This window comes from Lithobates pipiens, unplaced genomic scaffold (assembly GCF_037356315.1).
Source record: "Lithobates pipiens isolate NorthernLeopardFrog02 unplaced genomic scaffold, aLitPip1_a1.2 Scaffold_18, whole genome shotgun sequence".
NCBI classification, from domain to species: domain Eukaryota; kingdom Metazoa; phylum Chordata; class Amphibia; order Anura; family Ranidae; genus Lithobates; species Lithobates pipiens.
Genome location: NW_027507758.1, coordinates 133,840,438 through 133,862,457, shown reverse-complemented (window position 1 = coordinate 133,862,457; position 22,020 = coordinate 133,840,438). Strand labels below are relative to the sequence as shown.

Genomic DNA, 22,020 nt, shown 5'->3' with positions numbered 1-22,020 from the left:
CCAGGTCCGCCAAAGCTGTGGATTCCAGTGGTGGAGAGGAGCGCCCAAACTGGGTCTGAGCTGCGTGACGGACCTGCAGGTAGCGGAACAGCATATGATTGGGAAGGTCATACTCCTCCTTAAGCACCTGAAACGTTTTCATGCCCTGAGCCCCGTATAGCTGGGACAAATATACTATCCCTCTACATATCCACAGTTTGTAATCCGGCACCTTCAGCCGCTCGGGTAGAGAGGGGTTCTCCCACAGAGGCGTGTGGGCGTGCAGGATGGGGGCTGCAGTCAATTTCTGCGCCCCACTCCAAATTCTACTATGGTGTAGAAGCATGGGTTGTCCCGCCTCCGAGCGCGAAAGCCCCCGATGACTACAAAATAGGATCTGAAAGGGGTGCGCAACCACGTCCGTGATCGCTGTACATACCAGAGTAGAGTATCGGAGCCTATCATAGGTGTTAATATAGTAAAGGTGGAACAGCTGGGAAGCCATGTAATAAGCTGCCAGGTCTGGCAGCGCCGCCCCACCCAAGTGGACAGGACATTTGAGAGTCTGCCAAGCCAACTTATGCCTGGAAGACCCCCAAATAAAGGAGTTTAAGATAGATTCCATGTCACGGAAGATATGGGCTGGAATAGATATCGGAGCGTGCCAGAAAATATAAAGCAATTTGGGAAGGAGAATCATCTTCACAAGTCCCAACCGTCCCATGACCCCAAGAGGCAGTCTAGACCAAACCTGAGTCTTACATTTTAAAATGGGGAAGAGTGGCTGTATATTCAAACGGATGTAATCCGCAAGGGAGCGGGAACACTGTATTCCCAAGTACTTGATCCAGTCCGTCCGCACAAGGGGAAGCGCCGCTTGCATCGACGTGGGAGCAGTCACATCTATGGGGAGGATTTGGGATTTAGACCAATTTATTCGTAGCCCCGAAAAGTTGCCAAATCTTTGGATCAACTCCAAAGCCGCTGTCAATGAGGGGCCAGCATCTTCCAGGTACAACAGCATGTCGTCAGCGTATAGGCTGAGAACCTCCGACACCCGCCACCTGCAGAGGCCCCCGAATGTCAGGGTGCGCTCTGATAGTGATAGCCAGAGGCTCCACAGCCAGCGCATACAACATAGGCGAGATGGGGCATCCCTGCCGCATGCTGCGTGATAGTGGAAAGGAGTCGGATATCTGACCATTTACCAATATACGAGCATTGGGGGTCTGATAAAGAAGCTGAATCCAATGTACAAATCTAGGGCCGAATCCAAACCTGCGGAGGCACTCCCACAAATACTCCCACTCCACTGAATCAAACGCCTTAGTGGCGTCCAGGCTAACCACTACCCTGGCACCAGAATTATCATGGAGAGCCTGTAGATTCATGAAGAGCCTCTGCAGGTTAAACGCTGTTTTTTGCGTGGGCATAAAGCCAGTCTGATCTGTGTGCATAAGATGGAGAATTACTTTAAGTCTAAGGGCTAGAATTTTGGCCAATATTTTAATATCCAATTGCAATAGGGAGATCGGTCTGTACGATTCGGGGCAAAGGGGGTCTTTGTCAGGTTTCGGAATGAGAATAATCAGGGCCTCGCTCATGGTACGGGGGAGGGATCCGGTTGCAAACACATGTGAATAGAGCATCTGGAGTTTAGGGATCAGTACCTCCTGGAACTGGGAATAAAATTCCAGAGGGAGGCCATCGGAGCCCAGAGCCTTAGCCAGCGCCAAGCACGCTATGGCCTCCGCTATGCATTCCTCGGTGATGGGGGCATCAAGGAGCTCAGCCTGAGAGTCCGTGAGAACAGGAAATTCTACCCCGTCCAACAGGGCACCCAGCTGTTCCGGAGAGCCGCCAGCTCCCGAAGCATAAAGATCCATGTAAAAGCGACGGAACTCACGCGCCACCTCCACTGGATCAGACAATAGTTCCCCCGTGGCTGAGGTCAACTGAACAACCACAGGAGGGCTATGGTCCATTCGGGCCAGGTAGGCCAGTATCTTCCCCGCCCTCTCTCCATATTCATAGGTTTTTTGTTTACTATAGAATATGGTCCTGTCAGATTTTTCATAATGTAAGTGGTCCGTAAGTCTGGAATGTAGACGCAGCCTGGCAGAGTTCGAAGGCGTGGGATCCGCCACAAACTGCCTTTCCAGCTCCCCCAGCGGTTCCTCAGCCTGCTTTATAACCAGACGTGAGGAGGCCCTGTGACGGCTAATACGAGTTGACAAAATCGTACGGACATGCAATTTAAAAGCCTCCCAAACTGAGCCAAACGAGACCGATCCCACATTGGTTTGGAAATAGTAGGCCCATTCCCTCTGAACAGCATCCAGATAAAGAAGGACCGTCAACCAAAATGGGCTCAGCCTCCACAGGCGAGCAGTGAGGACAGTTGGTAGTCCAATACGGACCCAATAGGGCGCGTGGTCCGATAGGGTCCTGGCTCCAAAACCCACATCCCGTATATACGGGAGCAGGGCAGGGGAGAGCAGGACCATATCTATACGGGACATGGCGTTGCGTGCCGGTGTAAAGCAGGAATACGCCTTTTTGGTAGGATGCTTATATCTCCATGTGTCCGTCAGCGCGAGCTCAGAGAGGAATTTACCAAATCTAGTGAGTGAGGGGCGGGGCGAATGTACAGCAGATTGAGTGACCCTATCTAGGGTGGGATCAATCACCGCATTGAAGTCGCCTACCCATATAGCAGGTAACGCGGGGTGCTGCAACATATATTGGACCCCCTCCCGAAGGGCCCCAAATTGGAAAGGGGGGGGTATATAAAAAGCCAGCAGGAGGAACTCCAGACCCCCCACCCTGACATGTAAAAAGAGGTATCCCCCTTGCCGATCCGATCGCAGGCTGTGTAGATGGAACTGAGTACCCCTAGCCACCAGAACAGCAACCCCCCTAGAATTGCTTGTGTAGGGAGCATGGTACATCCACCCCACCCACGGCCTTTTAAGGGACAGTTGTAGCTGGCCCATCACGTGAGTTTCAACCAATACAACGATATCTGCACGCATCTGCTTAACACATGACAGGACAGCCACACGTTTCTGTCTGGTCCCCAGTCCCCTCACATTCCAGGTAACCAATTTAAGGGTTCCCATCGCCATCTGGGTGTTTTACACAGAACCGGGGCCTCAGCTGTAGGTCACCCAAAATCGAGGCCCACAAACCCGCCTGAACAGAGGGAGCCAGCCACATTGCCCCCCTCCCGAGATCTCTCCCACACCAAATAAAATAAAACAGAGAGCACATAACAATTGAGCAGCAGCCAGACACTGATATGGATAAGAACAGACATAGAGTAACTAAACAGTGCAAAAAGAACGGTATCTACTCTGGACCGGCAAAACAACCCGAGCTCCACGCCACCCTCCTTCTCCTCGTGGGCCGAGGCCGGCCAGGGAAACTCAGCTTGAACAGTCAGTGGTGTCCGCATCCGGCCACAACAACTTTTATGGAAGGCACAGGATGACAAGTAGGGACGAAGGCCGGGTGCGTCCACCACCGGCAAGGGGGGCGAACAAGAGTTAACTGTGCTGCACAGCCAGGTGGAGGCGTACAACATCCAACACCAACAAAGGACGGGGTGCAAGAATCCGGCTGCCATAATCGTCTATGGAGAGAAGGGACCGACCCAAAATATGAAAATATAAAAATCAAAAATGTAAAAAGTAAGAAAATACATAAGCAGAGGGAAGAAGTAAGTATCGTGGGGCACGTAACAGCGAATGGACAGTCAACACCAGGAGCCAGTGCCTCCATATAGTTCTAATCCAGGGGGGCAGCAGTCACGGGTAACTCGCATATTAGGCGGTGGACGTCTCCCGCAACATCCGAAGGGTAGAGGGCGGCACACGGGTTAAAACACCATAGGAGCAGCGGGTCACACTCGGACATCTTCAGGGGCCTGATCCAACCAAGAGAGCACCACATTGGGATCCTCAAAGAAATGTGCCTTGCCATCTTGGATGATCCGTAACTTAGCAGGGAACAGCATCGCATAAACCAAGTGTCGGGCACGGAGCCGCGCGCTTCACCTCGGAAAACTGTGCCCTCCTCCGTTGGATCTCAGCGGAGAAGTCTGGAAACACCACGATAGGCTGGTTCTCATATGGGATGTTACACTTCTCCCGGGTGAAGCGCAAGACCGCATCCCGGTCGTGGTAGTTCAACATCTTCGCGATGAAGGTACGGGGAGGGGCTCCAGCTGGCGGGGGTTTAGAGGCCAAACGGTGTGCTCGCTCCACCGCGAAGGTGGTGGAGAAGGCCTCTCTTCCGAATGTGGCTATGAGCAAGCGCTCCAAGAACGCGGGGGGGGTCCGAGCTCTCGGCCCTCTCTGGCAGTCCCACAAACCGGAGGTTACACCGGCGCAGCCTATTCTCGATGTCATCTTGTTTGCTCAGTACGACCTGTAGCTGGTGCTGCAGCCGTTCGGTGGTGACTTGGAGGGGAGGGATGTCATCCTCCACCTGCCCAATTCTGCGTTCCGTTTCGCCGACTCGTTCCCGCAGTTTGTGTAGATCCTGACGGATAAGGGAGATGTCGACCTTAACCTCCTCAATTCTGGAGGTAAGAGTAGTTCGGCACAATGTAACAGCCTCCAGGATACGAGCGGTGTCATCCGATGACGGAGTATCTTCACTTGGTCCCGATGCGGCGCCATCTTCCTCCACAAGGTCTGGGCCGTCCGCCCGGAATTTTCCGAGCTTCGCAATCGCGCTCTGGGCCCTCTTAGTTGGCGACATGCCCACGGGGTATACACTGAAGGAAGGCAGTAGAAAGTGCCCTCAGGGGGGTCAAAATCAGTCCACTAGGATATAAGCAGGATACTAGGCAGCCGGAGCTCTCGCTAGATGCGTCCTACGCCATGCAGCTTCAGGCCACGCTCCCAGAATGAAGATATTTTCATGTTAATTTTACAGGTGACCTAGTGGGATAAAGTGACCCTTTTATCCAAAAAGTCATGTAAAACCCTGATGTGCAAATAAGCAAAAACACTTTATCTTTTCCCATACCTATTCTAAGCGCCTTATGAAGGAGTGTCTCACTGGTGACCTCATTCCAGTCCTTTCTCCACATATAAGCAATCTTCCAGTGTTACATAACATGTGCAGTACAGTAGATCTGGCGCTGCTGATCCTCCCTTTCTGTCTAGCTTGTGTAGTTCTAAAAAGGCCAGCATTAATCTTGGTTATTAAAGTGATTCCTGTTTCTGCTTTTAACCACTTAAGGACCGCCGCATGGCAATGTACGTCCGTGCAATGGCACAAGCACGTACATGTACGTGCTCGCCTTCCAGCGGGTGGGGGGTCCGATCGGACCCCCTCCCACTGGATGCGGCGGTCCGTTTCGCTGCAGGAGCGATCCGGGATGAGGGGATGGCCGTTGGTTTCTAGTCACCCCCTCTCGATCGCTCCTGGCGAATGAGAAGCTTCCTCCCACTCTGTATAGTAAACACAGGCAGGGAGGAAGTGATGTCATTCTCCTCGGGGCGGTCTTTTTGACCGGACTATGAGGAGACGTGAAAGTAAGTGTGCACCAACACTACACTAACACACAGGCACACACAGGCACACAAACCCCCCCCCCCGGTCACAGTGTCCCTGATTTCAACGATCATTTATTTACTGATCACTGCGTTCAGTGTCAGTTGTGACAGTAAAAACTGTCAGGGCAGTTAGTGTTAGGTCCAGGGTAGCCCCCTACCACCCCCCAATAAAGGTTTAACCCCCTGATTGCCCCTAGAGTTAACCCTTTCACCCCCTTTTGCCAATGTCACTAAGCGATAATTTTATTCTGATCGCTGCATTAGTGTCGCTAGGTAGCTAGTTTTTTTTTTTTTTAGGTTCACCGCCAGGTTTTTATAGCGCTAGGTACCCTGATATACTACCCAATAATGGTTTTAACCCCCTGATTGCCCCTAGTTAACCCTTTCACCAGCGATCACAGTATAAGTGTCACTGGTGACGCTGGTTAGCCAGTTATTTAGGTTCCCCGTCAGGTTTTTATATAGCGCCAGGGACCCCCATATACTACCTAATAAAAATTTGAACCCCCTGATTGCCCCTAGTTAACCCTTTCACCAGTGATCACCGTATAAGTGTTACGGGTGACTCTGGTTAGTTTGCTTTTTATAGCATCAGGGCACCCGCCACTTATTACCCAATAAAGGTTTAACCCCCTGATCACCCGGCAGGTGATATCAATTAGGTTTTAGGGTCAGGGTCTGCGTCGCCCCAGGCAGCGCTAGGTTAGTGCCAGTACCGCTAACACCCACGCGCAAAGCATAAACCTCCCGTAGTGGTATAGAATCTGAACAGATCAATATCTGATCTGATCAGATCTATACTAGCTTCCCCAGCAGTTTAGGGTTCCAAAAAAATGCATTGTTAGCAGGATCAGCCCAGATACCTGCTAGCACCTGCGTTTTGCCCCTCTGCCCAGCCCACCCAAGTGCAGTATCGATCGATCACTGTCACTTACAAAACACTAAACACATAACTGCAGCGATCGCAGAGTCAGGCCTGATCCCTGCGATCGCTAACAGTTTTTTTTGGTAGCGTTTTATATTTAAATCCGTAAGGCAGTGCTTGGTTTTCGGGGTCCCGTACGCGGCTAGACTCCCAAAAAGTCTCCCACATGTGGTATCCCTGTACTCGGGAGAAGCAGCAGAATTTATTTTGGGGTGTAATCTGACTTATGCCCATAGCATGTGTGAGCAATATATCATTTAGTGACAACTTTGTGCAAAAAAAATAAAAAATTGTAATATTCCTGCAACTTGTGGCAAGATATCAAATATTTCATGGACTCAACATGCCTCTCAGTAAATAGCTTGGGGTGTCTACTTTCCAAAATGGGGTCATTTGGGGGGGGGGGTTTGTGCTATTTTGGCATTTTATGGCCTTCGAAACTGTGATAGGTAGTGAGGAGTGAAATCAAAAATTTGCACCCTTAGAAATCCTGAAGGCAGTGATTGGTTTTCGGGTGCCGTACGCAGCTAGACTGCCAAAAAGTCCCACATATGTGGTATTCTCGTACTCAGGAGAAGCAGCAGAATATATTTTGGGGTGCAATTCCACATATAACTATGGCATGTGTGAGCAATATATCATTTAGGCTGCTTTCACACTGCAGCGGGAGCGGCGTCGGCGGTAAAGTGCCGCTATTTTTAGCGGCGCTTTACCGTTGTTTTAGCGGCCTTGTGCGGGCGCTAGCGGGGTGGTTTTAACCCCCGCTAGCGGCCGAAAAGGGGTTGAACCCGCCCGCAAAGCGCCGCTGCAGCGGCGCTTTGCCGGCGGTATTGCCGCGGTGTCCCATTGATTTCAATGGGTAGGAGCGGTTTAGGAGCGGTGAATACACCGCTCCTTCACCGCTGCAAAGATGCGGCTGGCAGGACTTTTTTCACCGTCCTGCCAGCGCATCGCTCCAGTGTGAAAGCCCTCCGGCTTTCACACTGGAGTTAAAGGGGCCGGTTTTTTTCAGGCGTTACACAGGCGCTATTTTTAGCGCTGTAACGCCTGAATACCGCCCCAGTGTGAAAGCAGCCTAAGTGAAAACTTTTTGTAAACTTTTTTTTTTTCGTCATTATTCAATCACTTGGGACAAAAAAAAAATATTCAATGGGCTCAACATGCCCCTCAGCAATTTCCTTGGGGTGTCTACTTTCCAAAATGGGGTCATTTGGCGGGGGGGGGTTTGTACTGCCCTGCCATTTTAGCACCTCAAGAAATGAGATAGGCAGTCGTAAATTAAAAGCTGTGTAAATTCCAGAAAATGTACTCTAGTTTGTAGACGCTATAACTTTTGCACAAACCAATAAATATACGCTTATTGACATTTTTTTTACTAAAGACATGGCTGAATAAATTTTGCCCTAAATGTATGACTAAAATTGAGTTTATTCGATTTTTCTTATAACAAAAATTTATATCGCAAAAAATAAAAATCGCAGAGGCAATCAAATACCATCAAAAGAAAGCTCTATTTGTAGGAAGAAAAGGACGCAAATTTCGTTTTGGTTACAACATTGCATGACCGCGCAATTACCAGTTAAAGCAGTGCAGTGCGAAATTGTAAAAAGACCTCTGGTCCTTAGGCTGAAAATTGGTCCGGGGCTGAAGTGGTTAAAGACTTTCACTAGGGGAGCAAACTGCTGCAGATGAGAAGCTCGGTGAATGAGAGAGGTGGCTACACATACCCGCTGCAAGCTTTCCGATTTATTTATTTTTATTTTTTCCCCCAATCATCCAATTTGTAGGCTGTTCTGACATTACTAATGTTTGCTGATCCCATTCTTCCTTCTGTACATACTTTTTGGAGGCTCCTCACATGATGATTGAGCAAAAGGATGTGTGTGGGCATGGCTCAGCAGCAAGCTCTTGCACTTCTGGGTTTCGTTTGTTAATAAGGGCTTGACTTACCTGACTATGGTACAGAGCCATATCCACATGTCCAGGAAGAGTGCCTAGCTATTATTTGAGAGCATGGTTATTGGATTTGTGAATTTTGGAAAGGTGGGCCATGGTGGGCCGTGTGTTTTTTTTTTTTTTTTTTTTGTTCTGCATAAAATAAAATAAAATAAAAAATAAATAAATAAAAACATGGAAATGGCATAGTTCATACAAGTGCTTGCAGTTCCAGATCCAGAATAAAAAAAAAGTAGAATGTGCTGCATTTTTCCTGCACTGCACTGGACTGTACTGGAATGCTGTAAATGGCATCAAAAACGGTTAAGAAAAAAGAAGAGGGGGGGTGGGGGGAATGCGCTGGAATGCAACAAAAATGAGCATGCAGAAAAGCTTCTGGAACGCATCCGGACTGGATTTCTATGGCGTGAACTGGCCCTAAAGTAATTCTAAAGGCTGTAATTTAAAAGAAATAAAAAAAAAAAAAAAAAAAAAAAATTCGTACGTGCCTGGTCTATGGCTTTGCACAGAGCAGCCCTAATCATCTTCTTTTCCCCCTGCCGGTGGTTCTGGCCCCCCCCCCCCCCCCCCCCACCGTCCGAGTGCCCCCAATAGCAAGCCTTTTGTGATGGGGCCACTTGAGGTTTGCTCGCATGCTGTGCTTTTGTTAATGGACATTGTCCATTCACACACAGTGCAGCTTGACCCCATTCCCTGCTCTTTCCTCATTGGCTCACTGCCTGGGATTGACAGCAGCAAGAGCCAATGACTCCCTTTGCTGTGGGAGCCAATGAGGGGAGAGACCAAGGAGAGCTGCTGCTCTCTTATGCGCATTGCTGGATCGAGATGGGGCTCAGGTAAGTTAAAGGTGGGCTGGGGAGCTTCACCCAGAAAGTTTCATGCAGAGAATGTGTGAAGGTAAAAAAACACCTGTCTTTATACATTTAAAGTAAAAAAAAAATGGATGGTTTAATGATGCCATTCTTTCATAAACCTTTTCATGGATAGTCTAATTTCTTAGCTATTAGTGTTTTTCAGATCTTGCAATGCAAAGGATGCATGTCACCTGTTGGAAGGATTTATTTGTCTACACCCAGAGGTCAGGACAGCAAGATTGACTCTTTCACCTTAAATCTCTCCACTGTCACAATGTAAGAGGAAATGGAACCATACATGGTGTAACTAGTGATTCTTGTTTCTGCGTGTATGTCTAATGTCAAGTTTCACACTTAGGTATACACTTGGTTCTGCAAGAAAAAAAGTACTATCGCCATGTGATGCGCCCGTCACACTGCAGAAGTGTCATATATTTGAAGATGAAATTAAAAAGGTAATGGAATAACCCAAAGTAAGATGGTATTTTTAATTTCTTGGAAATGAGAGTAACCAAACCTGAATTTTGTTTGCTTTCAGCTATAGTGAATTGCAATCGTTGCTAAATTGAAACAGTCATTTATTGGATTGTGGCTCACCAATTCTTAGATGTGATGGCTGTGTTTTTAGTTTTCTTTTCTTTCCTTTTTTTTCCTCCTGTCTTCATTGCCTAGTTTTGGATAGCGGCTTCGCCAAAGAGAGGCAGGCTTTGGAAGTATGTTCTGTTTGTTAGAAACTGTAATATGGCTTACAATGCAAGATGGTGCAGATTTTCTACAGTGTATAACCATGTTTCTGCATGGCACTGTGTGCATGGTGTAGCACATGCCCAGCTGAGGGCGCTACATATGCGTTTAAGGCTCTGTTTCCAGTAGTGCGACTTGTCATGTGACTTTGGGACACAGTCACATAAGTCACAGCCCATTGATTTCAATGGCGAACGTTACCATCTATGCGACTTTGAAAAGGTGCCTGCACTACTTTGTTGCAACTTTTGATCCAGAGTGTTAAGTTGGATCAAAGCTTCATTCAGTCGCACTCTAAATCGCACAACTTTGGAGTCACACTAGTGGAAACGTAGCCTAAGTTTGGAGTGTGACTTTGGAGTGTGACTTTGGAGTGTGACTTTGGAGTGTGACTTTGGAGTGTGACTTTGGAGTGTCTGGATCAATTGCATCAAAGCATTGCAGGTACCTTTTTTCAAAGTCCGCTGATTTTCAAAGTCACGTACATACACAGGAACATTGTCCTCCTCAAGTTGTCATGTCACTAGATTTCTGGAACCGCACCCCCAGGATAATTTTACACTCAGAAGGAAGTAGTTTTGAAGTCATGTGACGGCACTGGATGCAGCAAAATAAACGTAGAAAAACTGGGATTTTTTAATTTTGAGGCATAAAGCTAAACTTGGCTCACATTAATGATTGAAGGGGAGAATTTAAGTTAGGGTGGACTTCCACTTTAAGTATGATTCTAAAAAGAAAACAAAAACCCATGCATCTTTCAAATGAGTGGTTAATAATGGCCTTTAAAGCGGAGGTCCACCCTAAAATGGACCTTCCGCTCATCGGAATCCTCCCCCCCCCTCCGGCGCCACAATTGGCACCTTTCAGGGGGGAGGGGGGTGCAGTTACCTGGATAATCCAGGTAACTGCACCCACTTCCGGGATAGCTCTCTGCGGAAAGGGGCGTAGATTACTCCCCTTTCCGCAAGTGCCCGCCCCCTTCCGCAAGTGCCCCGCTGCCTGCTGGGAAACACACAGATCCCAGAGGCAGCGGGGACCGTCCTTATTGCGCAGCGTGACTCGCGCATGCGCAGTAGGGAACCGGGAAATGAAGCCGAAAGGCTCCATTTCCTGATTCCCATACCCAAGATGGCGGCGGCAGCACCCGAGTGACGATCTAGAGATCGGCTTCGGGTGCCGACATCGCGGGCGCGCTGGACAGGTAAGTGTCACTATTTTAAAAGTCAGCAGCTGCAGTATTTGTAGCTGCTGGCTTTAAAAAAAAAAAAAAAAAAAAACGCGGAGTCCCGGTGGACTCCCGCTTTAAGTGCTAACTCCATTTTCGTGGGGGAAATAATGGCAAAGTAAAAAATAATATAGCATATACAATTGCGACACAAGTCATATAGTGACTGACTGTTATTAAAAATTAGCTTTCCTGTTCAATCTGCAGACGCTGTAATTTTCTGAAAATGTGATGCAATATGGCTACCTGAAGTTATGTACTGAGCACACCCCAGAAACATAATTTCCTGTTTGTGTGATTGGCTCACCAATTCTCGCAGAAGTCTGCCTAAGATGCAAGTCAGATTTCAGGCATCTCCTGCAGCAAAAAAATTAAATACATTTTTGGTGAGGTACTCCCTATAGGAACATGTCTTAAGGGATGCAGGCCCCACAGATTTCCTCATTAGTGTTCTGCAGCTGTACATTCGGAGCATGCATGCTTCTTCTTTCTGAGGCCTGAGGAACTCAGTTTGTGAGTAGTTTGTTGCTTTTTATGATTAAAGAGCAAGTAAACCCTGATGGGTTTACTTCCTCTTTGTTTACCTGCAAAGGTAAAGCATAACGGGCTACTAGGCATCACGTAGCAGCCCATTATTGGTCATTTACCTGACACAGGAGCCTGCGATGTCACCACTGTCCCCTCTTCCACAGAGCGTCCATCTTCTTTCCGGGTATCGAGTTCCAGTGCTGTGATTGGCCGGAGCCGCAATGATGTCACTCCCACGCATACGCATGGGAGCCACCACTAATGGCATATCGCCATTAGCAGGGGCATGCTCAGTGCGCCTGCACGCTGCTATCTACGGCGCATGCACCGTAAACAGCAATGCCTGTCTTTTTGCAAATATCTCCTAAACCAGTGATGGCGAACCTTGGCACCCCAGATGTTTTGTAACTACATTTCCCATGATGCTCAACCACACTGAAGAGTGTATCAGCATCATGGGAAATGTATTTTGAAAACATCTGGGGTGCCAAGGTTCGCCATCTCGGTTCTAAACCGTGTAGGTTTAGGAGATATTTCTTGGACCTACAGGTAAGCCTTAATCTAGGCTTACCTGTAGGTCAAAGTGGTCTGTAAGGGTTTACAACGAATTTAAATAGTTCCTAATTTTTTCTATTGAAAAGCCTGTGGCGTGCAAAACACACCCAAAAACTTCCACCCGGTGCCAAAAAAAGTGCACACACATCAAGAGTAAACACAAAAAACGTGCAACGGGTGTCCTACTGTCCTCCACTAGGAAGGACCTTACCCTGATCCCCTGGGGCGTTAGGCTCCAGATGGGGACTGAGGTACCATACATGGCCCATCTGGCCGAAACCAGATGACCGCCTTTCTCCGGAAGGTCTGCCGAAACAGACCCACCCAGGTACTAGGGTAGAGGCTCCCCCGAAGGGAGACCCCCAAAGAGAGGGCGAACCAAGCCAGAAGGCCTATGTCTACCCTCCCACAAGAATTTCAGGGTTGGCCCGAGGATCGACACCCTACTCGCCAAACGTGCAGTGACAAACATAAAACGTGACACACAACACTCATAAAAATAAAGTGGGGAAGGGATAGTGAAGGAGAGTGAAAAGTTGGCCATTGTGTAATACAATGACAAGGCCCTCCGGCCAGGAATCAAAAATGCCTCTGGTCCTAGCTTAAAGGCCCGGACCTAGAGGTGGCCATGGTGCCAAACATCAAAGTGACAAAGCACAGTGAACGTAAGGCACCTCTGAACTGCCACTTCAGGGGCACATCACCATAGGCTTTTCAAGAAAAGCATCCCCCCCCCCAACCCAGCCAGAAAGGCATGGAGATCCAGGAGCTTAGTGAGAGCCCTTTGCCATCAGGCCTCACCCTTGCTCCCATCACTCCTACCTAATTACATTCGGGAAGTACTGGCCGTTCCCCTGGTGGGAGAAAGGGGAGCCAACGTTCCCTCCCTCCCGGAGCTAAAGCTGCCCCAATCCAGGCCAGAAGGCCAGGGTCCCCTCCCCTAGTGCCGACCAGTGGTTCTCCATCCTCATCGAAAGGCTTCCCTTTCGGCTACAAACCGCTCCAGGTTACCTTTACACCAGCAGGTTTTGCACAGCAACCGCCACCCCTGCTCCACCTCACCGTAGAGCAGGGACAGAAGCAAGTGCCACCTCCCTGGTAACTGATAAGAACAGATACTACACTTGATCTTAGCCAAAAGGCCGAGAAGCGATTTAATTATTAATAATAGCACTTGGAGGCGCTAAGGCTTCTTCCTTGTTGCATTGCGGAGGTTCCCTTGCCTTTTTAAAGACTTTTACTATGGATATTGTTCCTCTTATTGAGAGGTCATTAATCTCAATTGTTTCCCTAACCTAACTTCTGCATCAGGGTACCTTTCCATACAAGTGCTGAATTTGTTTTTGTTTCCCTGTGCAAGTGTAGAATCTACTGTAGTAGCTGCCACTACTAGTGTTCTTTGTGCTACTGTCGTTCCTTTGCCAAGCAGCTGCCCTGCTGCATAGTAACCACAAGGATTCGCTTGTTGATTTTCCCAATAAAGGCAAGCTCTGAGTGGATGAGGTGGAGATGTGGGGCAGTGATGTCAGAATCTCCACTTCTACGAATTGGAGAATACTTTGTATCCATCGAGAATTAAAGAGTGATTTCCTTAATGGCATCCATGCCAAGCAACCTTTTGTGAAGCAGGGCAACTTCTCGGCATGGGTCCTGAAAGATGGCAAGGATCTCAGTGTAGTAGCGGAGATTACTACCATGATTTTCCACTTTCACAAGGAAAGGCCATGTATGAAATAGGTGTACTTATATTTGTTCCATGCCTGACCAAAGTTACTATGCTAAAAAAAAAAAAAAAAACTTGCATTCAACTTGAATAAATGTTAAGTTGGTGTGTTTTTTTTTTTTTTTTATTTTTTTTTTTTGTGTGCTGACCATGATATATTAAATGGTGACATTCGTCCATTCTTTAAGATAAAACTGGAGTTAAGTATGTTAACTAGAGGTCAGTAGGGGTTTTCTCTGGCCGATGTCGATATTTAGAAATCGCTGCCGATCTTTATTTATTTTTTTCCCCTTCATCTCATAAAATCTAAGTTAGACACCTTTCACACTGGGGCGTTTTTTCAGGCGCTTTTTTTTGGATAAAAATGGCACCTGTAAATTGCCTTCAAAACACCTCCCCCTGCAGTCTGTGTGAAAGCCCGAGTGCTTTTACAATGAGGAGATACTGCTTGCAGGATTTTTTTTTAACGTCCTGCCAGCGTATCTTTGGAGCGTGTAAACCGCTCCTCCACCACTCCTGCCCATTGAAATGAATGGGCACCACTGCTGAAGCGCATGCAATGCGATTTGGCAGCAGTGCTTCACAAGCACATTTAACACCTTCCTCGGCCACTAGCTAGGTTATAAGTGCCCAGCTAGCAGCCGAATAGTGCCGCTAAAATGACGGTAAAGCGCCGCTAAAACTAGCAGCGTTTTACCGTCAACGCCTGCCCGCTCCAGTGTGAGAGCAGCCTTCAGTAATAAGTGATACAGAAAATTTCTTGCATTTAAACATTTTATTAAACAAAACAAACATCCAATCAGTTCACTTGTATGTATAATTTAGATAAAATAAAAAATAAAGTAAAAAAACAACTCTATATTAAATACACAAAAACAGGTACCGTATATACTCGAGTATAAGCCGAGATTTTCAGCCTCTTTTTTGAGGCTGAAAGTGCCCCCCTCGGCTTATACTCGAGTCATCGCTGTCTGCCCGCTCGATCAGCGTGTCGAGCAGACAGACAGCGGCCATTCTGATTCAAAAGCCGCGCCTCCGGCTCCCCCTTCGCCTGTGATAGGCGGAACACTGAATTTCCCAGCAGCCTGTGTTCCGCCTATCACGGACTTCGTATCATCCTCGTACTACGGACGAGGATGATACGACGTCTGTGATAGGCGGAACACAGGCTGCTGGGAAATTCAGTGTTCCGCCTATCACAGGCGAAGGCGGCGGCGCAGCTTTTGAATTTTACAATGGCCGCCGACGAACGAAGAGGGCACGGGACGGAGGCAAGGCACAGGACGGCACGGCACGGGACGGGACGGGACGGGACCGGAGGCAAGGCACGGCGGCGAGGCACGGCGGCGAGGCACGGCGGCGAGGCACGGAGGCAAGGAGGCTCGGCACGGGACGGAGGCTCGGGACAAAGGCTCAGGACACAGGTAGGCTGGACACACACACACACACACACACACACACACACACACGGATACACACACACACACAGGGATGGATGGATGGATGGAGACACACACACACAGGGATGGACGGACACACAGGGATGGACGGACACACAGGGATGGACGGACACACAGGGATGGACGGACACACACACAGGGATGGACAGGCATGTCTTACCCTCGGCTTATACACGAGTCAATAAGTTTGCCAGTTTTTTTGGGGGTAAATTGGGGGCCTCGGCTTATATTCGGGTCGGCCTATACTCGAGTATATACGGTACTCAAAACTTTTGGATGAAAAAAAAAGGGCTAACTTTTTACTGTTTGTTTCTTTTTATTTATTTTTATCAGTGTATTTTTTCCAAAAACATTGCGCTTGAAAGACCTCTGTGCAAATACTGCATCACATAAAATATTGCAACAACCGCTATTTTATTTCCTAGGGTCTCTGCTAAAAAAAAAAAAATATACACAGTGCCTTGCGAAAGTATTCGGCCCCCTTGAACTTTTCAACATTTTGCCACATTTCAGGCTTCAAACATAAAGATATAAAATTTTAATTTTTTGTGAAGAATCACCAACAAGTGGGACACAATTGTGAAGTGGAACAAAAGCTATTGGATTTTTGAAACTTTTTTAACTAATAAAAAAATGAAAAGTGGGGCGTGCAAAATTATTCGGCCCCCTTGCGTTAATACTTTGTAGAGCCACCTTTTGCTGCGATTACAGCTGCAAGTCGCTTGGGTTATGTCTCTATTAGTTTTGCACATCGAGAGACTGAAATTCTTGCCCATTCTTCCTTGCAAAACAGCTCGAGCTCAGTGAGGTTGGATGTAGAGCATTTGTGAACAGCAGTTTTCAGCTCTTTCCACAGATTCTCAATTGGATTCAGGTCTGGACTTTGACTTGGCCATTCTAACACCTGGTATATGTCTATTTTTAAACCATTCCTTTGTAGATTTTGCTGTATGTTTGGGATCATTGTCTTGTTGGAAGATAAATCTCCGTCCCAGTTTCAGGTCTTTTGCAGACTCCAACAGGTTTTCATCCAGAATGGCTGCATCCATCTTCCCCTCAATTTTAACCATCTTCCCTGTCCCTGCTGAAGAAAAGCAGGCCCAAACCATGATGCTGCCACCACCATGTTTGACAGTGGGGATGGTGTGTTGAGGGTGATGAGCTGTGTTGCTTTTACGCATTGTGGGCAAAAAGTTTGATTTTGGTTTCATCTGACCAGAGCACCTTCTTCCACATGTTTGGTGTGTCTCCCAGGTGACTTGTGGCAAACTTTAGATGAGACTTTTTAAGGATATCTTTGAGAAATGGCTTTCTTCTTGCCACTCTTCCATAAAGGCCAGATTTGTGCAGTGTACGACTGATTGTTGTCCTATGGACAGACTCTCTCACCTCAGCTGTAGTTCTCTGCAGTTCATCCAGAGTGATCATGGGCCTCTTGGCTGCATCTCTGATCAGTCTTCTCCTTGTCTGAGCTGAAAGTTTAGAGGGACGGCCAGGTCTTGGTAGATTTGCAGTGGCCTGATACTCCTTCCATTTCAAATTGATCACTTGCACAGTGCTCCTTGGGATGTTTAAAGCTTGGGAAATCTTTTTGTATCCAAATCCGGCTTTAAATTTCTCCACAACATTATTACGGACCTGCCTGGTGTGTTCCTTGGTCTTCATGATGCTCTGCACTTTCAACAGAACCCTGAGACTATCACAGAGCAGGTGCATTTATACAGAGACTTGATTACACACAGGTGGATTCTATTTATCACCATCAGTCATTTAGGACAACATTGGATCATTCAGAGATCCTCGCTGAACTTCTGGAGTGAGTTTGCTGCACTGAAAGTAAAGGGGCCGAATAATTTTGCACGCACCACTTTTCAGTTTTTTATTTGCTAAAAAAGTTTAAAATATCCAATAGATTTCGTTCCACTTCACAATTGTGTCCCACTTGTTGGTGATTCTTCACAAACAATTAAAATTTTATATCTTTATGTTTGAAGCCTGAAATGTGGCAAAAGGTTGAAGAGTTCAAGGGGGCCGAATACTTTCGCAAGGCACTGTATGTATGTGTATATATATATATATATATATATATATATATAATACATTTTTGGGGGTTCTAAGTGATTTTCTAGAAGAAAATGCAGGATTTTTACTTGTAAGCAACAAGTGTCAGGAAAGATTTGGTCTTTAAATGGTAAAACTGAGAACTCCTACATAGGGAGTTCAGTCCATTGAAGAAGAAACATTGTATCTCTTTGATCTTTTCTTGGCAGACTGCCCAGAGAAGAAACAAGTGGCTTCACTGATGTCTTCAGGCAACTTACATTGACTTCTATTACAGAAGTCTTTGTGCCGAACGTATAATCGGCCTTTTTATCAGCACATTCGGCCCACGCCGATTAATTTAAAAAAATGCCTAATATCGGTCGACATCTAATGTTAACCTAAAACATGCTGTGCTATGGCTATAAAACATTCGTACCCGACTTTTTGCAATTTTCTGTGCACTGAACTGTGCACATGCAACCCCGTATATATTCTCAGCACACATTAGTGAAGGATAATTTAACTCTGGGGCACGTGTGGCACCTGGTATCCTGTGCCAGCCAGTCAAGAGAATCCAGGACGCCGAGAAAAAGCAGGGGAGAATTGGCTGGCAATTTTTGTGTTGGTGACCACTGTTGCTGCAAGAGAAAGTAGTATGAAATTAAAATTATGGTCTCTGGAACAGAAGATAAGAAAATGCAGTATCTATTATGCCCCTTTGCAAATGGAAATTATTGTTTCTGTGCAAATATTGGGTTAGGAGGGTAGGTATGAACACCTATGTGATTTGATTCCAGTGCAGAAAAAAGGTGCCTTGTACCTTTGTTGTGTGGCGGTGGTGTTATTTGAAACCTATAAAATTATGCCCTCAAATCGCACCACAGAGTTGCATTTGATTTGCACAGGAATTTAATGTGACTAATCACATTAGTTTGAACCCAGGCTAAATGGGAGTGCTTTAAATAAAAGTTGCGCAAAAAAAAAGTTTTGATTTTATTTATTTTTTTTATATGAAAAAGTCTGTTTGAGAGCAGGCACTACACAGTATCGACCGTAGAAAAAACAAAAACAGTGATTTCATTTGAATACAATAGATAATTGCAGAGATGTGGTGTCTGCCCGTATGTAGGACTTTTGCATATTTAATAGTTTATGTGGATTGTAAAGAAAACACTCTAAACCCTATTTTTTTATTTTTTTTTCCCCTCTCTGTCTGTTCTCCATCACCAAAGTGCAAACAAGTATTGGGAGTATTGCAGAGAAAAGTTGAAGCTCTGGAATCCGAATTACAACCTTCCCCTTGCAAAGAAGACTATTCTTGAAGTTTCTTGTATCTGTCCTAAAGATTTTTTTGTAGAATATCAAACTTGCTTCTGTAATTGTAATTTTCACAGCAATGATTGCACATGCATCTGTATGAGAAAAAAAAATAATCGTGGCATTTTTCATGTCTGTCATGTAATGCAGCCGGGAGCAACCAATAACCACTCAGGTGGTGATTACTAATGCCCCAACCATATTTTTTTTGTTTTTTATTTTGTTGTTGGCTTAAATGACTACCGTTGGTCAATACATAATGTCATAGCTGAAAGTGGAAATTCAGTTTGTTCTTTAAACAGCATTGCTGTGGCAAATGTTGTTCAACTCACTTGATCTTGGCTCATGCTGTCAACGACCTACTGCCTGGGGCAGGAGACTGGCCTCTTTGTTACAACACTGGACAGTGGTCACACATTACATGAATGCCATTCAGTGCAGCAGTAATGATTGTTGCTGCCAGGAGCAGAGGGTAGGACACGTAATGTCATCCAACCAGCCAAAAGCTACTTAACTGATTTAAAAAAAAAAAAACACGGCTGATCGGGGGGGCAATTTTTTTTTTTCTTTGGATAAAGCAAAGACAAACATTTATGTATGGGTTTTAAATTCTGTTTCTTTTTAGGCACCTTTTTACACTTGTGTGAATTGGGACTGCAAAGTTGCATGACAAGTCATACCACATGATTTCCAATAAGTACCATTCATTTCTGTGTGACTTCAAAGTTGTCCCTGCACTACTTTGGTCTGGCTTTGACTTCAAGATTATACAGGCATTGCTTCAAGTCATGTGACTTTTTTTTTTTTTTTTATATAGATCATACAAGTGTTACAGAGGCCTTAATGAGAGTTTTCAGTCAGGTTTTACATGCTGTCCCTGGTCAGGGGTTTTCCCTTTATTTTATGTTTTCACAATTATCACATGGATAGAAAGTAAAGGAGATTCTCTCCTAACAGATGTTCTAAAACTTCCCCATACTATTGCTTCACGTGTCCTTTCTCTAAAACAGTCAAATGCAATTGTTTGAACACAACGCCTTCCCAAATTCTTCCCCACTTTATCTAAACCTTAAAAGGGATTCAATGAAAACAAATGTTTACTTGTTTAAATCTGATGACCTGACTTCCCCATAAGTTTCTTATTAGTATTCTGGTTATGGAATGTAAGCAATTTTAGCATTTGGGAGAAGATATCTGTCCTTTTTGGTAGCAATAGCTGAAGAAAAAGTGTCTAGCTGCATCGCTGACTGTACTGCTTGCTTTGCTTTAAGTTGACAATAACCAAGTTAAACTATGTTGGCCCTACTGGTTGGGAATTGTCTGTCATACATCAGGTTTGACTGTCAAGAAAATAGGCACTCAAGTTTGTTTGCATCCCTATAGTTTGATTTTCCCTTAATTTTATTGTGTTGATGGGTGGCTAACAGGAGAAAATTTTGGTGCCCCCCCCTTTTTTTTTTGAATGAATGAATGAAATACTTATATAGCGCACAATGCGAACTGAATCGCCTCTAGGCGCTGTGGCGAGCTTTGATCATCCGCTAAAAGAGGAAGGTCTTGAGTTTTTTCCTAAAAGCCAGGTGATTTTCTTCCAGGCGGATGTTGATTGGTAGAGCATTCCATAGCCGAGGCCCTTGGACAGCGAATCTCCGATCCCCCTTGGATTTATACCGGGCTTTGGGCACGAGGAGGAGGTTTTTGTTGGCTGATCGAAGACTGCGGTTTGGTGTGTAAGGATTTATTTTCGCCATTAGGTATTGCGGAGCTTCTCTATGCACGCATTTGTGGGTGAGGCAAAGGGTCTTGAACGTGATCCGATTTTTTTACGGTTAGCCAATGTAAGCTCCTCAGTGAAGGAGAAATGGATTCCCAGGGTTTTTTTCCTGTTATCAGCCTTGCCGCCGTGTTTTGGATCAGTTGTAATCGCGCAAGTTGATATTGTGGTAATCCTATGTAAAGCGAGTTTGCGTAGTCCAGTCGTGAATTAATGATTGTTCCAACTACCACTGCTTTGTCATTCTTTGGGATAAAAGGGATGAGTCTGCGAAGCATGCGCAGCAGATGGTGAGATCGACTGACTACTGCTCCTATTTGCGCATCCATTGACATTTGTGCGTCTAAAATAACCCCGAGACTCTTCGCTTTGGTCTTTGGGGAGATAGTTTTTACTGGGAATAAAACATTGTAACCTTTTAAATGATTCGGCAAGGGTTAGAAACTTTCTTTGGGTTATGATATGATTCTGATGATGGTTATGATATGGTCCTGTTTTTAAATCTGTTCTCAGATGATAAAGCTTTGCTTTGTACAACACCAATACCCTCTATCTGTGCACAATCACTCTTTGTCCTTTGAAATCAAGCAAGACATTTCACAAATGAAACTGTTATCTGCCCCTTTTAAATAGGGGGTTGGGAAAACATTGTTTTATATCCTCCTTCTCATCCACTGCAGGCCACAGGAATTCAAACCGTTGGGTTTATACGGTTACCTACAACAGGTTCGGACACCAAAGCCCTTTCTTTATCATACATCATAGGACACAGAGCCTCAAGTATTTACTTAGTGGGTTATAGCTACCTTCAGGTGTTGACACTGGCATACCCTATACAGGAAGTTGACTCACCTATATAACCCCTCCTCCTTCCAGGAGTACCTCCGTTTTTTTTTGCCATTGTCTAAAGGTGTTGGCACGAGTGAAGATACGCTCTGCGGAGCTCCAGCAGGGATCCATGCTGGATTTAATAAGCCTCCACAACCGGATCCATCCCGCCATTGTGGCTCCAGGATGGTTCCTGGGCTTTGCATAGAAGAACTCTTTTTGGTCTTGCTACATCACCTAAAGCTGTCCTGAGGGGTGCTATAGAGGTCCAAAGGAGTGGAACCCCTATTAAAAGGGCCCCAGTTTTTGAAGGTTTAACTACACTGCCCGCCATGATGGGTGAAGTTTTTGGATCTGTCTGTTTACAGCAGTATCCTGCAGCGAGGAAAAGGTAAGAGGAAAGCATAGGAACGGCATAGTCCACCTATTACTTTTCTTTCACTTATATTGTAAAATTTCTTAAAAACTCCTAGAGGGAGTAATGGTGTATAGACCCTATTTAAATCTGTGCTAAGACATCGTGTGTCTCAGCAGCTGGA

The 22,020-nt window shown here is 46.0% G+C and overlaps 1 protein-coding gene and 1 pseudogene across 1 annotated transcript in view; one reads left to right on the top strand and one right to left on the bottom strand.

Moving 5' to 3' along the window:
• LOC143987439 (protein Mis18-alpha-like) overlaps positions 1 to 19,153 on the top strand; it is a 30,643-nt gene extending 11,490 nt beyond the window's left edge. The window contains exons 3-5 of the mRNA XM_077486142.1: positions 9,438 to 9,560; positions 9,643 to 9,739; positions 18,795 to 19,153. Coding sequence (XP_077342268.1) covers positions 9,438 to 9,560; positions 9,643 to 9,739; positions 18,795 to 18,884 — 310 coding nt within the window. The 3' untranslated portion in view covers positions 18,885 to 19,153. The remainder of the gene's footprint in view (positions 1 to 9,437; positions 9,561 to 9,642; positions 9,740 to 18,794) is intronic.
• On the bottom strand, positions 13,310 to 13,490 carry LOC143990601 (U2 spliceosomal RNA; annotated as a pseudogene).
• Positions 19,154 to 22,020: the final 2,867 nt, after the last annotated feature.